Below are 18,400 nucleotides of genomic sequence, written 5' to 3' on the forward strand. Positions count from 1 at the left end.
TGTATACTTATAATGTTATAAAAGTTATATATATTTTTTTATTTTTGGCTCGCTCAAATGTCTCCTGTCTCTGTCGTCCTATTTTATTTATGTCGGTTTAAGTGATAAGTATTAATTTTTATCAGTTATAAATACAGGGTGCAATTAAACCTTCCTGCTAAATTTTGGTACATAATCCTTGTTAAAAATAAAAATACACGTATTTTTTCTTTTATAATCACTCAGTACTAAAAATGTTGAGAAAGAGCTTCCGAATGCCCGCGCGTGACCCGCCCCCCGCGCCACCCCCTCTCAAATCCACCGCCGCGAGTGACCGTTCTGCAACGATTTTAAATGGGATAAAACATGTCATTAAAAAAAATAACACCTAATTTTTTGGTTTAATGGACTCTTCTAATGATACCTAAGCCCTGGAAAAAATTTGGCAGGAAGGTTTAATTGCACCCAGTATATATCTTTATAGGTACATTAAAGAAAGTAAAAAAATATTCACTTACTTAAATCTATTAACTTCTAGAAAAGTAGTTTGAACATAAGGCAGAATCATAGCCGGCTGCGTTCAACAAATGCAATTTAGTCGATTTCCGCCAAATACAAAATAATAGCTTCCAAAACTGCCTAACCACAGAAAATAAACAACTACACACAGGATAGATATTATAGTTTCATTTATGAATACTTAGTCTGTGTTATGAATTACGCGTTTTAATAACAGCATAATAAAATACAAATACTTAATATAATTTATTTAAGTCCTTCGTCTGTCATGTATTAGGTGTTCACTGTCCAATATGTCACATAAAGAAAAGTAGAGCTAATTGCTCACAGTTATTATCTGAGCGTTATTAACGTAGGTTAATTTCATGAGATGAGTTTGTTTATAGGCTCTTCTAGTTATTCGCTTGGTAAAACAACTTTTGGTGGGCATTTGTATATCGAAATTGGCAACACTTACTATCAAACCAAGTTAAAAACAATTAAATCCATGTACATTCGTGGAAAACTGATGTTGAGTAGTTTGATGGTTCTTCTAATTTTTTAGTATTTTAATGGTTCTCTTGTTCGTCTTGCACTGATTTGCCCCCAGTCGCTTATCATTGCTAATTTCAGAAGTCTTACGACCGCACTCAGAGACGTAATATTTTAACTTTAATTAAACTTCAATTTAAGGAAAACTTTAGCAAATCATATAGGTAGGATGAAGCCAAACGAGCGTAATTTTGTGAGTCGCGTGTCGCAGAATTTCTGCCGCGTAAATATATATTTTCATACAAATCATGACTCACAAAAACGCTCGTGTGAATCAAACAGGACTTTTGTCTGAAACTGAATGCAGCAGAATTTCTGCCAGACGAAATTCTGCGACTCTCAACTCACAAATTACGCTCGTACCCATAATGTTAAATGTATGCGGCTTATGTCAAAATCTTCATTCAATTACAATTAAGTCATTAATATTCGTCTCTCAGTTAACATATTTTATAAAGCATTACATTTAAGGGTGGGTTGCACTAGAGGCTAAAATTTAGCTTTAACTTTAACCTTAACTTTGACCGGAGAAGTTGACAGATGACAGCTGGTCCAACAAGGTTATAAATGAACGTGGGCGGGGGCGCTGCTGGTAAAGGAGAACTGTCAAAAATGGCGTTTTTGTATGATGACAGCGTTAGTTCCTTTTTTCGCCACGTGCATTTAAAAAATTGTCGAGCTCTATGGCTATGGTTAAATATTGTGGCGTCTTGATAGCGTCCATTTTTAACTTTAACCAAAGATTTTACATTTTACATTATACTTAAATTTAAAGTTAAAGTTATAGTTAAAGTTAGTTGGTGCAAACTGCAACCCAACCTAAATCTTTACCCGATAACAATCAATTTCTCTGACCGCACGTGTTTTCAAGGTTAATAGATTAGTAGGCATTAGGCAGCAGAATAAACCTTTGATCCTTATAAAGTTGTTGAGGTAGTTACATGATTACATCACGAAAAATAAATAGGAACCCAGTGAACACATGACTTTAAAATGACGTCATACATAGGTCACACAGAGGTCCACAAAATTTTACGTAGGCATGACATAATAGTGACTATGTTTGATGACTTTCATTTGATGTCATGTTGTATGACATCACTATGACCTCGATTTGACGTAAAAACTTGACTTCTATGTGATGTCATTTTTGTGACTTGACTGTTACGTCCATATTAAGTACATCATATTTTCATCATGCTGTGACGTCATATTCGAGTCATAATTAGATGTAAGTATCATTTATGTAATTAGTAAGTCATATGATTACATAAGATACATATCAGTTTACTGATGTAGAAATGATATAATATTACCATCACACTTCTATGTAAGACAAAAGTTCCCATTTTTACGTAAAACTGATGTAAAAAGAACATCATATCTGTTTAATACGAATAAGAGGTATGACAGATGACATAAGTACACAAAATAATATTGCCAATTGAGAACGTTGACATATAAAGATCCCACCTAGTATAGGTTCATATCTAGGCAGGTTAAATAGAAGTTGTTAGTTCGATAGTTGTTATTTTAGTTATAGGATGTGATAATAGATGGCACTGTACAAATTTTGTAATCCGCTACATCGCGCTATCGAAAACCTAATGTGAGCCTATATAAGCCTGAGTTAGTTTCGAATTAACCAAGTTCCAACAGCAGTGTGGTGGTTTCATTGAGGTTACCCTACGCAGCAACATATATGCAGCAGCAGAATAAATGTTAAAATTCTTAAAGTCGCATGGTAATGAAAACAAAGATTCAAATTTTTATGTCAGCTCGACGTCAGTTAAATCACATTGAAGTCAATTTAAGATCACATGAAGGTAATTTTAGGGGATAAAAAAAACTCGACATCATCATGACATCATTAATACATCAGGTTGACGTCAGGTAAGTCATAATGACGTAAAATAGACGTCATATTTACGTCAATGTTTTACGTAAAAAGTGTTACGTCAGGAGGTATGAAATAGTGACTTGTATATGATTCATATGTGACCGATATCTTACGTAATCATGACTTAACATGATGTCACCCTGACGTAAATTTTACGTAAATGTGTTTACTGGGAATGGATTTTAATAATTATCTTATAAAAGGTACACAGGTATTTCTTACGAAAACTAGTTAGTATTATACCTATCTGTAGGTATTTTTTTCATAAAGTATCTAATAATTTTATGAATGAGTTTTAAGTTTAATTTGGATCACATTGCATCGGAAAAAGTATGGGTCTCATTCATTTTAATTTCAGCGCCATATTTGTTAGATAAATTTTATAACCACTCTATCACACTAATATAATTTACGTTTCAATCCGATTTTAATTAATGTGGTAGTTTTTTTGTCGTTTTTAGGGTTCCGTACCCAAAGAGTAAAAACGGGACCCTATTACTAAGACTTCGTTGTCTGTCCGTCTGTCTGTCCGTCTGTCTGTCTCCAGGCTGTATCTCAAGAACCGTTATAGAGTTGCTCGAGTTCTGAAATTTTCACAGATTGTGTATATCTGTTGCCGCAATAACAACAAACACTGAAAACAAAATAAAATTAATATTTAAGGGGGACGACCATACAACAAACGTGATTTTTTTCGCCCTTTATCGTTCTATATCAATAATGGCAAGAGGTAGGCACTTTAATTTTTCACACATTCTTTTGTTATATCATGTGTACTTTAATTTTTAATAATAATATTATTAAAATAAAATTTTAAGGGTGTTTCCCATACAAAAACACAATTTTTTGCCTATTTTTGCTCTGTATCGGCACGGAACCCTTCGTGTGCGAGTCCGACTCGCACTTGGCTGATTTTTTTGTTATATCTTATATCTTTAAACGAGCAATTCTTGTATATATATGTATAATTGAAATCTCGGAATCGGCTCCAACGATTTTCATGAAATTTAGTATAGCTAGGAATCATTTTTAGAAAATGTCTTTTTATTCGTGTTTTATCGATAATCGATAAACTGAAAAATATGACTGTTCCTGACATCTATTGGCGAATAATAAAACTATTTCGTGAGCAAGTAATTGCTTTAAAGACACAACAACAGCTAAAGCTATTCCAGCAGATGGCGTTGTTAAGTAACAAGAAGTCAATGAGTGTTTGCTATACCGAGCAAAGCTCGGTCATCCAGGTACTTTTTATTATAAATCTATCTACTTAAAAATAATAACTTAAATTTTTGTAGGACAAAAAAGTGATTAAATTAATCACTTTCGCATAATGTAAATTAGGTATGTGTTGAATTGTGTTGCATAATTTTATCAATATTATGAACATCTTTTAGATATTACTAGAGATCGCCCAATGGTCGAAATTCGACCTTACTTGCAACGACATTAGGACTACTAAGTACCTATATTAAAAAAAAAATATTGACTTCATCATAGTCTTTTTCAATTTTTGTCTCTGGGACTCAGCCGATCTCAGACTGGCCGTTTAAGCATTGTCTAATAGTATCTAAAATTAAATAAAAAAACAATAATCCATTTTCAATTTGTCAACTTGTTGTCAACGGACTTCAATCATAAATAAAAGAGCATAATTCGTATGTATAGGCTTGTCACTCAAAAATCTGTCATCTTTTTTAGTAGTAGTGTCGTAGTATGTGTAACGTTTTATTTGTTAAAAATATATATGATAAAAGCATAATTTTAAAATAATATTAGCTCGATGCACTCCTTCACCGTATAAACTATAACTGTGCGAAATTTCATGCACCTACGTTTCCCCATTTTTCGTAAAAAGGGTTAAAAAGTTTTTCTCTCACGTATTAATATATAGATATTATTGCTTTAAAAATTGTAAAAAAACGCAAGAAAAACAGTTTTCTCAACATTTCACTTATCATCTTAAAATTTAATAAAATTCTCCTGTTTATTACAATAAAAAAGATAAAAATTGTAACTTTCAGTCTAAAGACGACACTTATATTTTAACAACGGCCTTGCCCGTATTTTCTCCGGCCAACATTCCGACGAACGCGTCGAAAATATTCTCAAAGCCTTCGGTCACGTGAGACTTGACTTTGATCTGCCCACTCTTGATCCACTTGATGAGATCCGCGAATGCCTGGGGCCACTTCTCCTTGGCGCTCCAGCGGTGGACCAGGAAGCCCTCGACTGTGATCTGCTTCAAGTTCAGGCTGGGTTGGAGGATGGTGGCTTTAGGCATCTGCTTCGGGTCTTCGTTGTAAGTGCTGATGCTTCCGCAGACGGCGACTCTGCCGAATTCGTTCATCTGACTGATGATGATGCTGCTTATCTGCCCGCCAACGTTGTCGAAGTAGCAGTCCACTCCTTTCGGAGCCGCCTCTTTGAGGGCCTCGTTGATGTCGGCGGTTTTGTAGTTGATGGCCTTATCGAAACCTAGCTCCTTCTCCAGGAATGCCACCTTATCGTCTGATCCGGCGAATCCGATGACTCTACATCCCTTGATCTTGGCGATTTGTCCTACAAGAGTGCCCACAGCCCCTGCGGCTCCAGACACGACGACTGTCTCGCCCTCCTTGGGCTGGCAGAGCTCCAGCAGTCCAAAGTAGGCGGTCGCTCCCGGCATGCCAATAGCTCCAACGCCAAGCTCGTTGGGAAGACCTTGCATGTCTGGCAGCAGATAAACGTTGAAGATATTAACCTGGGACTCATTGATGATGCAGTAGTCGCACCAGCCCTTGTGTGATACGACCCTTCTTCCGGCTGGGTAGTTGGGATTCTTGCTCTCCTGAACCAGGCCGACTTGGAAACCAAATTGGTCGTAGGGTACTGGGTTCCGAAGGTTGTACGCACGCAGGTAAGGGTCCACGCTGACCCACTCCGCTTTGACCAGGATCTCACCATCTTTTAGCGGTGGCAGTTCATATTCTACAAGCTCGTAGTCATCCCTCTTTGGCAGGCCCTGGAAATGCTTCTTCACCACATATTTGCGTGCTTTCACCATTTTGAGCCTATGTTACCTGGAATAACAACAGGAATGACGTTAGCAAATATTGCAAATTTTATCTTTAGTTTTATGCTTGTTTATTTTCCTCATTGGTAAATGTTTTGAAGTTTAAAATAGTTGATAAATCTGTTACTATATTTTTTGGGACTAGGCTTCTATTGGCAACTGAGTTGCTTTTTAGGGTTCCGTACCCAAAGGGTAAAAACGGGACCCTATTACTGAGACTTCGATGTCTGTCCATCTGTCCGTCTGTCCGTCTGTCCGTCTGTCCGTCTCTCTCCAGGCTGTAACTCAAGAACCGCTATAGCTAGAATTCTGAAATTTTCACAGATTGTGTATATCTGTTGCCGCTATCACAACAAATACTAAAACAAAATAAAATTAATATGAAAGGGGGGCTCTCATATTACAACAAACGTGAATTTTTGGCCTTTTTTGCTCTATATCAATAATGGCAACAGGTAGGTACTTGAATTTTTCTCAAAGTCCTTAATTGGACGCTGTTAAGCATTTGTGTACTAACCCACACAAAAATTACGTATTGAGTTATGAATGCAGTTATGTTCTTTAGATGATTTAGAACAAGACTGCATTCAAAATTTATCAACAAAAAAATTAGTGGGTTAAGACACTAATGCTTAACAGCGACCAATTATATGTGTACTTTAATATTAAATAATAATATTAAAATTAAATAAAAAAATTAAGGGGAGATCCCATACAAAAAACACAATTTATGGCCTAACTAGCTGTTGCCCGCGACTTCGTCCGCGTGGACTTCAGTTTATAGCGCGCGATGTCAACAAAATTGGTGTCAAAAGCTTTTATAAAAAAAACCCTGGTACCCCTTAAATCAATACAGCTATGCAGTGTGCAAACAATAAGTACTTCATTTTTGTATGTTAAACTTTATATATTATGCCAAATTTTAAAGCTTATTTAGCCCCCAATTACACAACTTTACCCATAAACTATTTATCATTGATAGGTTTAGCCCCAATTTCACCAACGTCTGTTAGTGTTAACAGCTTGTTAAAATATCCTGTCTTCTCTTTCATTCATATGAAAAACAAAACAGCTAACGTGATACTAATTCGAGCATTAACTTTAACAGTCGTTGGTGAAATTTGGTCTTAAGGTTACGTCACTGCCTGCACAGATAAAGTACTGAGTTATTTAATACCGTAGAATAGATATAACAATCGAAAAAAATCGAGACTTAAATGTAAGATGATACCACCTCTTATAGAAAGACTTTTGAGCAAGCGTCAGCGCGATGTAGAAGACGCACGGCGCCATCTATTATGAATTTTTTGAACAAATTTACGACCCTTACAACCCTTTTTTCCAGTAAAAAAGTAGCCTATGTCCTTTCTCAGGCTTTAGACTATCAGTATACAAAATTTCATTACAATCGGTTCGGTAGTTTTGGCGTTTGGCGTGAAAGCGAGACTGACAGACAGACAGACAGACATAGATACTTTCGCATTCATAATATTAGTACAGATTATGTGCACACTGCACAGCTGTTTTTGGGTATTTTGATTAATTAAGGGCCGCGCTACACCGGAATGGCAGCGGCGAGGCGAGTACTTTCAGCGCTGCCATTCCGGTGTAGCGCGGCCCTAAGAGGGGTACCACTTACCAGGGTTTTAAAAAGTTTTTAAATTTGACACAAATTTTGTTGACACCGCGCGCTATAAACTAAAGTCCACGCGGACGAAGTCGCGGGCAACAGCTAGTTATGAATAAAAACAATAATATATAATAAAGTAGGTATGATTAGTTCTGTTATAATAATGAAGTAAAAAATAAAGCGCCATCTGTTTTCATATATTAGAATTAAAATGTTGATTGCATTGATATATTTTCTGGATGGAATATAGGCCAACACAACACACTCGAACTCCTTAGAAATGCAGTAGGAGTTCTATAAGATAAGGTAGATTGATTATTATTATAGCAAGTGATAATATTATTAAACATAATAAGTATTCTAACGTATTAAAAACTATAAACAAAAACATAATAACTAATAAGTATGATTAGTTCTATGTTCCAACGAAGTAAAAAAAAAAGCGCCATCTGTTGAATCGTATTAGAACTAAAATGTTCATTGCATCGCGTCGATATATTTCTGGATTTTTTATAATATTATACATAAAATATATTTAAGATTTTTGAAATATTATTTTAATACACATCCAAGACCCAGGAACATTGAAAACTTTTTGTTCCGCCTGCGGGACTCGAACCCAGGACCCCCGGGATGAGCGCTGGCCACGCGCAATGCGAAGTAATTTTCATCGATATTTTCATGGAAATAAGATATTTTCCCACATCAAAATGTAGCCTATGTCCTTTCTCAGACTCTAGAATAACTGTGTACAAAATTTCATTGCAATCGGTTCAGTAGTTTTGGCGTGAAAGCGAGACAGACAGACAGACAGACAGACAGACAGACAGACAGAGATACTTTCGCATTTATAATATTAGTATAGATTTTGCTCTATACGGTACGGTACGGAACCCTACGTGCGCGAGTCCGACTCGCACTTGGCCGATTATTTAAACGCTTATTATTACTCTCTTTAATCCATAACGAGTTTTAGTGGAGTCACTGAAGGTTTTCACCTCCGATTTCGTTGAACCTCCATCGATTTTCATGAAAATTGGTGAGTAGGTGGGGGATACCCTAAGAAACAGAAGTGACATAGTGCCAACTTGCGCTTTTGCCCTGGGGGTGGATGCCAACCCTTCTCGGGGGTGAAATATTTTCAAATAAAAAAACCGTAAAAATCGATAAACAGACAATTTTTAAGCAAAATTAGTTTAAGTTTTTGGAATAAATCAATACTTTCTGAGTAATTAAAGATCGAAGATTGTGATTTTTTGAGATAAAACTACATGTTTTAAAACTGTTTTTCATAAATAACTCAAAAACTATACGTTTTTACGAAAAATGTTTTATAACCTAAATTAAAGTCAATAAAATAACAAATAAATGCTTAATTTTAATAACCTTCTAATTTTTGTTTAAAGTGAAATATAGGTGATTATATGCATACTTTTTTTCGGCGACTACTTTAATCTAAACATTCATACACAAATAACGGAAAATTAATGCATTTTATGACATATACTTCTTGAACACTTTTTAAAGTACTTACTTAAAATTACCTTTTTATTGAGTACTGTAAAAAGTTAATAGCATTAAAATTGAGCAAGTTATGATAAAAATAAGATGACACTTTCGAATTTTTTTGGAAAAAACGAAAAATAAAACGTTCACCATTTCTACAATATCTCAAATTTATGGTTATCCCTAAAGGCTTTTCTTTATTTTAGCATAAGTTATGACCTCAAAAAATTAACCTGCTTTAGAATGCTTACTTTTGAAAAAAAAGATGATTTCATAAAATTTAAATTTTTCAAATTTTCGTAAATTTAATTTTCTTTTGGATATAACTTTTAAAATATTGGATATTCGTAAAAAACATTAAGTACAAAATTTGAGTTCGTTTCCTAAAAAAGCTTTTGGTTTCCTTTTTATTTTTGTAGGATGAAAAATAGCCAAGATAGAGACGTATAAAGCCAAACTTTTACTGCGATAACCACGTAACCAGCATTTATTAACCCTTTTTATTTTAAAAATTAAGGGCTTTAAAAAGGGTTTCTTAGCATGATATCAAAGCTCTTGAAATTACCTTTAAAATGTTTTTTAAATGAACCTGATAACTAAAAAATTAAGGGAGCTATGGTAATAAAACAAATAAATTATTTTTTGAAAAAAATTTGAAGCAGAGATTTGGTATTCTTAAATTGTAGGAAAACGTGTCAATAGGTACTAAACTAAATACACGTCATGTATGGGTACGTGTATGTGTCTTTTCATGATGGAAAAAGTGAAAGAATTGGTAAACATTTACTGGAAAAAGTGGTGGGGCTTTCGAGGATGACGTGGTCTATTGAATATTTTAGTATATTTTCTAAATTATAACAATTAACATACCTCCACACCGGTTTTGGTGATAGATAGGAATAATTATACAGTGCTTAAGTGTGTGCGCAGTACACTTGAGCCTTTTCTCTTCCTTTACTCTCCAAATCCCCACTAGGTTAGTGAGATTCGATAGAAAGGGGATAACCTGCTATTAATTTCAGATCAGTAGGAAAACAATAGACAATCCAAAAATAAAAAATCGGCCAAGTGCAAGTTAGACTCGCGTACGAAGGGTTCCGTACCACAATAGAGCAAAAAATAGGCTGAAAATTGTGTTTTTGTATGGGGAGCCCAACTTAATTATTTAATTAATTTAAATTTTATTATTAATTATTAAAGTTCAAATACAACTGAGTATGTCGTGAATATTTCAAGTGCCTATGTGTTGCCCTTATTGATATCGAGCAAAAGTTTCAAAAAAATAACGTTGGTTGTATGGGAGCCCCCTTAAATATTTAATTTAGTTTGTTTTTAGTATTTGTTGTTATAGCGGCAACAGATATACATAATCTGTAAAAAAATTCAGAAGTCTAGCTATAGCGGTTCTTGAGTTACCGCCTGGAGACACACAGACAGATGGACAAACGGACAGACATCGATGTCTTAGTAATAGGATCCCGTTCTTACCCTTTGGGTAACGGCTCAGCTGAGAGCTGTGATGAACTAGAATAAAAATGTGTTTATTTTTTAACCGACTTCAAAAAAGGAGGTTATCAATTCGACACGTATGTATGTAATATATCCAGAACTGCCCAGTTTTTGTATATGTTAGTCTATTTCAGTGTCTGAACAAATGTGCAAAATTTCAAATGTATGTATGTTTTTATGTTTGTGTTCGCATGTCTCCGGAACCACAAGTCCGATTTAAGTAATTATTTTTTTGTTGTACTGGGTATTATTCAACTTAGGGAACACTACAAGTTTCACCAAAATCGGTTCAGTAGTTTTTGAGATAAGTCAATTTTAATTCTCAACTTCGTACAATTTTGAAGTCGGTTTTGTCATTTTAAAATACTTACTATTTAATTATAAGATAAATTAACGTTCCATCCAAACTTTTTTATCAAGTTTAACTGTTCACACGCGGCATAATTATAATAGTTCTAACTTTTTTATCAGCTGATAAAAATGTTAGAACTATTATTAAGGCGAGGATAAACCCCAATTTGTTATTCCGTGACTCCCGGTTTACCTAGTTCTAATATAATAACGAAGTGTTAAAAAATATGAGATATAAAGCACAATATTTAAAATACCTTAAACCATAAATATTTTAATAAAACGTTATACTTTGGCTGTAATTAATTTACAAACTCACCTCCGAAAAAACTCTATTTCATCGAAATATAAGTATTAACTAGGATAATTATACATTTTATTTGAATAAATTGTTAGTAAATCTATATTAAAACTTCTTTAACCGAACAATTTTGTTTCTTAATATTTTTTTCCAAAGATATTTAAAAAAAAACATGAAAAATAGAGAAGATCCGCTAGAGTTGTTACAGTTTTATGCTAAGCTAAAATGAATCTTATTGCGATGCGTATACGCTTGGTCTTTGGTTGTGTGCAAGGTTATCGTTTTTGATTGAGATTAATCCCCGCCTTAAGACAAGCCGTAGTTTTTAAGGATAAAAAATTTCGCAATAATTATAATTTTAATACATACTTAGTAAATAAGATTTTACTCGTGTACTAAAATAGGTTTAAGTTTTTTAACCAATAGTATTACAGTGATTTTGCATCAAGAGAGTAGTTTGTAAGTGTCGAAATTTCATCGTCAAACAAAAATTATATCATAAATATGAAACAAACCCTGTATGTAATATTTAGAAACTCAGAAATACAAAAAATGATTTTTTCATAGTTTTTCATTTGTTGGTTGGTGGTTGTTAAAAGGGTTAAAAATTTATTACAATCACAAATCAGGCAAAAAAATATTGAAAAAACGTTTATTTTATCTAATTAAACACAATTACTAAAGCCAGAATGGTTAGATCTGCATTTTTCCTCCTTTTTGAAAAAGGGGTGAATTTCACCCCTAAAATGCAAAAAGCGCAATACGAGCGTATGTCACTTTTGAAGTAGAGGGTAAAACATACTCAATTCCAAAATTTCATCCAAATCGATTGAGGTTCAACGAAATCGGAGGTTGTGCCTGATTTTTGCCTTCATTAACTGTACTATTTTAGATTACAAACCGTCCGTCTAGTTTAGTTGCATTAAGGTGGCCCAACTTTATTAAGTATATTTTATTTTCATAGTGGCATAACAAGTAACAACATATTGACTATAACGATTTAAATAATATAAGATCAACATTAATTAAAAGAGTCTGTTAAATTCGGAAGTATAAGTAATAAAAAGCTGAAAACCGAATCGCAAGTCACTGTATAATTGTAATAAAAATAATCATGACCTAATAAAATATTATGTAGTCATAGCATACTGTGATCATTGAGTAGTAAGTGTGAAAAAAAATAAGAATGTCATAATCATGCTTCTTTATCCTTAATTACTTATGGCACTACTAATATAATATATTCTGTGCTTATGGCTAAGAATTAAGGCCCAGTAGTCCCTAAAATTAGCAGGTCGATGTCTGTCAGTACGAATATCGACGTAAAGGACATTAAAATAACATTCATTATCAGCGCGCCTTTGTACAGTGGCGGTTACGCGCTCGCCGCGTGCCTTGATAATAGGAAATAGAAGAAAGAACCTTTTGTTTTTAGTATTACACAAATCAAATATATCAAATCGTTTAGGTTAGGTTTACGACAATAGTACTACATTATTTGTTTTTTCTAGAAAGTGTGTAACTTAACCATAAAATTATTGTCATCTTTGAGTTTTTTTTCTATCGAGCAGAATTTTTCAAATTGTGTACTGATATACCTTTGAGTACTTATAGGAATTTTTCTGAATTTTAGAACGGTACTTTTTTATACTTAAATAATGACATTTCCTTTACAAAAAACATTATTTAAAAAACCCATTTTACGTAGTTGCGACAACCACAGCGCCTTAAGATAGTGTATCGTTATTCGTTAGATAAAATAAACTTAATGTATGACTATGACGATAATGATATACTTACTATTTTGTTTTTTAATGTTCTACCATTTACCAACATGTGTGTGATTACGTAGTAAAATCGATAAACGTGTAGCTGTTATCGTTTGTATCTAGATCTCAAGGATGCAGATTAGTTATTTGGAAAGGTGTTGAATTAGATAGTATATAATAAGTATGGAATAAAAATAAGTTATTTAATGATCACTGGTCACTACTTGATAAAAACATTAAAACCTATAAGTCGTTGAATAACCTCCTACTTTTTGGAAGTCGGTTAAAATCTACTGAACACAGAACAACATAATATGCATTGTGAACATCGGCATGGTAAAAGGAGGGGAAGCAGGTTATCTTCGACCCAATCCAAGATTTAACTGCCTACTAAAAGATTGGGAACCCCTGCAGGGTTCCCAATCTTTTTCAGCCTTTTTTCAACTATAAATAAAAGAGTACAATTCGTGTGTATAGGCTTGTCAGTCAAACTCTACCTAGTGTGTGAGTTGTAGTGTGTGTAATGTTTTATTTGTAAAAAAAATGTATGATAAAAGCATAATTTCAAAACAATATTAGCTCGATGCACTCCTTCACCATATCTATGTCGCAGCCGACTGGTTTAAATAGCCGTCCAATCAAACAGCTAGCCCTTTGACTGAACAACGCCATTCAATCACATGTCTAGCTTTTAGACTGAATATTTTAGTCGCTCAAAACGTTCAACACTACAGCTGATTCAAAAGCCGCCGTCTAATTGAAGTAGTTCAGCGCGCACCGCTGCGGCGCTAGGTGCGTTTTATTTACAATATGGCGTCAACTAGCAGGTGTTTGTTGGTGTTTGTGGTTGTTTTTCGGAAAGAAAGTAGTTAATAAAAGTTACAAGTGTTATTAAAGAGACAAAAATTATGGAGGCACATACGAGTGAATCAAAATTTCAACAAATATTCGAGGAGAAATTACGGGATTTTGAAATACATCACCAAGGTATTTATTGCAATTCCATAAATAATAAATCAGCTATAATTATTGTAGTATGTGCTAAATATGTTCAAAATTAGTTAGAATACAGTTTTTTCAGCCCCCCCGAAAGGGGAGTTTGGGGGGACAGCCCCCCGCCATAACAAAAACAAACACAATCCAGAAAGTCCAAAAGTTGGTTAGGTTAGGTTAGAACTTAGACCACAACACAGAGGGAGCCGAGCGAGCGCAGCGAGCGTGCTGCGGCAGCAGCCGGGGACCGTCATCAAATAAAAGGGGGGCTCGGGGGGCGCAGCCCCCCGCCAAAACAAAAACACAATCCAGAAAGTCCAAAAGTAGGTTAGGTTAGAACTGTGACTGTGCTGCGGCAGCAGCCGGCGACCGTCACAAAACACGCCTCAGAATTTTTTATTTTTACTTATTGGCTATTGCATTAAACTTTTGGTCACCCCTTAAACTTAATCCGAGAATAATCTTTCAATAAAATACAAAAAGTTTTCCTATTCTCCCAAATTACATATTAAACTAATGGTCACCCTAGTTAATTTGCCATTAAACTAGTTGGCCAAGCGTCGTCTAGCTGTAGTGTTGAACGTTGTAGTCAACAAGTCGACTAAATGACGTAAAGCCATGTGATTGAATGGCGTTGTTCAGTCAAAGGGCTAGCTGTTTGATTGAAAGGCTATTTAAACCAGTCGGCTGCGACATCTATACTAATATTATAAAGCGGAAGAGTTTGTTTGTTTGTTTGTTTGAACGCGCTAATCTCAGGAACTACTGGTCCGATTTGAAAAGTTATTTCAGTGTTAGATAGTCCATTTATCGAGGAAGGCTATAGGCTATATTTTATCACGCTAAGACTAATAGGAGCGAAGAAATAGAGGAAAATGTGGAAAAAGCGGGGAAAATTATTTAAAAGGGCTTTTTTGAACGCGCTAATCTCAGGAACTACTGGTTCGATTTGAAAAATTCTTTCAGTTTTAGATAGCCCAGTTATCGTGGAAGGTTATAGGCTATATTTTATCACGTTAGGACTAATAGGAGCGAAGAAATAGAGGAAAATGTCGAGAAAACGGGGGAAATTATTTGAAAGGGCTTATCTCACGAACTACTACAGCTTTTTTTCTGTTATTTGGATCAGATAAGAAGTAGACCACGTGAAGGATCTTAGGCTTTTTTTTGTGGACTTATTGTTCTGTCTAATTTACGCGGGCGAAGCCGTGCGGAACGTCTAGTAAACTATAACTGTGCAAAGTTTCATTTACCTACGTTTCCGCATTTTACCAGGACAATAATTTCGTCCAAAAACATGTCACATATACTTGCCATAGCGAAATTAATATCAAGAAAAGAGGTACAAAAATAGAGGTATAACAATGAAACAATATAGTTAAAACTAGTTATTAATTATCATAATGTAAAACAAACAATTTTGATTGTAACTTAATTTTAAACATAAAATGTAGAAAGCCTAGGACGCTGCTTAAAAATTATCCAGGACGTCCCAGGACACTACGAAAACCAAGACATGTCCTGGGAAAATAGGATGGTTGGCAACCCTATCACATTGTAATCTTAAAAAAAAATCGGCCAAGTGCGAGTCGAACTCGCGCACGAAGGGTTCCGTACCGTTATAGATCAAAAATAGGCCAAAAATTGTGTTTTTTGTATGGTATATTTTATTTTTATTTTAATATTATTATTAACTAGCGACCCGCCCCGGCGTCGCACGGGTATAAAATATATAGCCCCTGAAAAAATGATTAAAATCGATAGCCTATAATCCTTCACGTAGTCTACTTCTAATATCTGTGCCAAATAACATAAAAATTGCTCCAGTAGTTCGCGAGATAAGCCCTTTCAAATAATTTCCTCCATTTTTTCCACATTCTCTTATTAGTATTAGCGTGATAAAATATAGCCTATAGCCTTCCTCAATAAATGGAGTATCTAACACTGAAATATTTTTTCAAATCGGACCAGTAGTTCCTGAGATTAGCGCGTTCAACTTAGCCCTTTAAAATAATTTTCCTCGTTTTGTCCACATATTCCTCTATTTCTTCGCTCCTATTAGTCTTAGCGTGATAAAATATATAGCCTTCCTCGATAAATGGGCTATCTAACACTGAAAGAATCATCAAAATCCATTGCGTAGTTTTAAAGATTAAAGGGAACAAAAGGACATGAGGGGAAAAAAGCGACTTTGTTTTATAATATTTATAGATTAATAAAGTACACATATAATTATTAATTAGGGCATTTTTGAAAAATTTTCAGTGCCTACCTGTTTCCATTATTGATAACGAGCAAAAACAGCCAAAAATTTACGTTTGTTGTATTGGAGCCCCCCTTAGATATTAATTTTATTTTGTTTTTAACCCCCGACAAAAAACAGGGGTGTTATAAGTTTGACGTATCTGTCTGTCTGTCTGTCTGTTTGTCTGTGTGTGTATCTGTCCGTGGCATCGTAGCATCCAAACGGGTGGACCGATTTTGATCTAGTTTTTTTTGTTTGACAGCTGACATGATCGAGAGTGTTCTTAGCTATAATTCATCATCATCAGCCTGCTCAGTGCTGGACAATCAGGGTTTATCTAGTTCATGAAAGGCCGTTAGCAACTTGTAGTCGTTTGATGGGTTTTATATTTCATTCTAGTTCGTGACATTTGTGAATATACAATATACGTATACACATAATAATGGAAAGTTGACCTGGTGCTGCAGCATCACCTGGTAATCAATAGGATATCCAATTCCTCGCCAACTTAAAGCAGAGGTTTCGTGTTTGGGCTCATTTTAATTGCGACGACCAGTAAGAAGTAGATAAAATATAAACAGTAAATATTTACATGCTGCTGCTGCAGCATCACCTGGATTCTATAGGAACCGAGCTTCTTATGAACCTAAAGTGGAGGTTTCATGTTTGGGCTCATATTAACGGCCTCATCGAAAAGGACATTGAAAGATGGTAATCATGAGAATATGATTCTGTTGATAGGAATTATTCTGCACTATAACCAACACTAGTTTAAAAAGTATGAAATAAAATTAAATTAAGAAATTAAAAAAGAAAACCCCGCCAAAACAACTTTAAAAAGTAATGAAATAATATTTACTGCCTTTAAGTTCAAATAATTCCTAACTTGTGTAAAGTAATATTTTAGTCCATAATTGTTGTCAAGGTGTGTCGGGGGACCGCTAATTAGTATTTGTTGTTATAGCGGCAACAGATAGGTATACACAAATTGTGAAAATTTCAGAAGTCTAGCTTTATCGGTTCTTGCGATACTGCCTGGAGACACACAGACGGACGGACGGACAGACGTACAGACTTACAGACAACGAAGATTAATAGCGTTTTTACCCTTTGGATTCGGAATCCTAAAAAACGTTTTCGTACTTACGTGCTATGGTCTTGGAACTGAAGTCAGCACTGGCATGGAATAATGATAATAAGATAATGAGATATGTACTAGTGACACAAGCAATACATTATCACGTGTTCGTGGACACAGGCGTGAAGTTGCAGATTATAAGTTGATAGCGTTGACCGACTTTCATGTAACTTCACATGACGTATCGAATATTGAATGTCGGTATTTGTATCGACTGCGCGGGCTCATGAATCATGATTCATGCTTTTTATTAGGGTTCCGTACCCAAAGGGTAAAAACGGGACCCTATTACTGAGACTTCGATGTCTGTCCGTCTGTCCGTCTGTCTCCAGGCTGTAACTCAAGAACGGTAATAGCTAGAGAGTTGAAATTTTCACAGATTATGTATTTATGTTGCCGCTATAACAACAAATAGTAAAAACAAATAAAATTAATTATTTAAGGTGGGCTCCCATACAACAAACGTGATTTTTCAAACATGTTTTGCTCGGTATCAATGATGACAAAAGGTAGGCACTTGAAATTTTCACAAAAGCCTTAATTATATGTGCACTTTAATAATTAATAATAATATTTAAATAAAATAAAAATTTAAGGGGGGCTCCCGTACAAAAAAATAAATTTTGGCCTACTTTTGCTGTATAACAGTACGGAACCCTTCGTGTGCGAGTCCGACTCGCACTTGGCTGATTTTTTGATCTGAGGATTCATGATACAGCTTACGCTGTGATGCAAATATTAATGACTTTAAATTATAAATGACTTTAAAACAACTGTATTAAAAACAATAATAAGTTGATGCTGATAATAATAATAATTATTAATAAGAAACATTAATGCTTTCGAATGTTTATTTTTATTGACCGGCGACCGGCTTTGAGTTTGCGTTGCAACTTAGATAGATATCGGCATTTCATCTAGGTAGGTCCAAGTCACAAAAATAAAATATTTAAATATTAATTAAGGTTCCAAAG

The 18,400-nt window shown here is 34.6% G+C and overlaps 2 protein-coding genes across 2 annotated transcripts in view; one reads left to right on the top strand and one right to left on the bottom strand.

Moving 5' to 3' along the window:
* The window catches only part of LOC121732771, a 33,673-nt gene that overhangs the window by 13,558 nt on the left and 1,715 nt on the right, over window positions 1-18,400 (top strand). The gene's annotated exons all lie outside the window — the stretch shown is intronic.
* Window positions 4,892-17,502, bottom strand: LOC121732769 (prostaglandin reductase 1-like). The gene is made up of 2 exons (XM_042122737.1): window positions 17,436-17,502; window positions 4,892-5,991 (listed from the first exon to the last, which is right to left on the bottom strand). The coding sequence occupies exon 2, from the start codon at window positions 5,973-5,975 to the stop codon at window positions 4,968-4,970; it is 1,008 nt and encodes a 335-aa protein (XP_041978671.1). The 5' UTR covers window positions 5,976-5,991; window positions 17,436-17,502; the 3' UTR covers window positions 4,892-4,967.

Source organism: Aricia agestis, chromosome 12 (genome assembly GCF_905147365.1).
Source record: "Aricia agestis chromosome 12, ilAriAges1.1, whole genome shotgun sequence".
Taxonomy (NCBI): domain Eukaryota; kingdom Metazoa; phylum Arthropoda; class Insecta; order Lepidoptera; family Lycaenidae; genus Aricia; species Aricia agestis.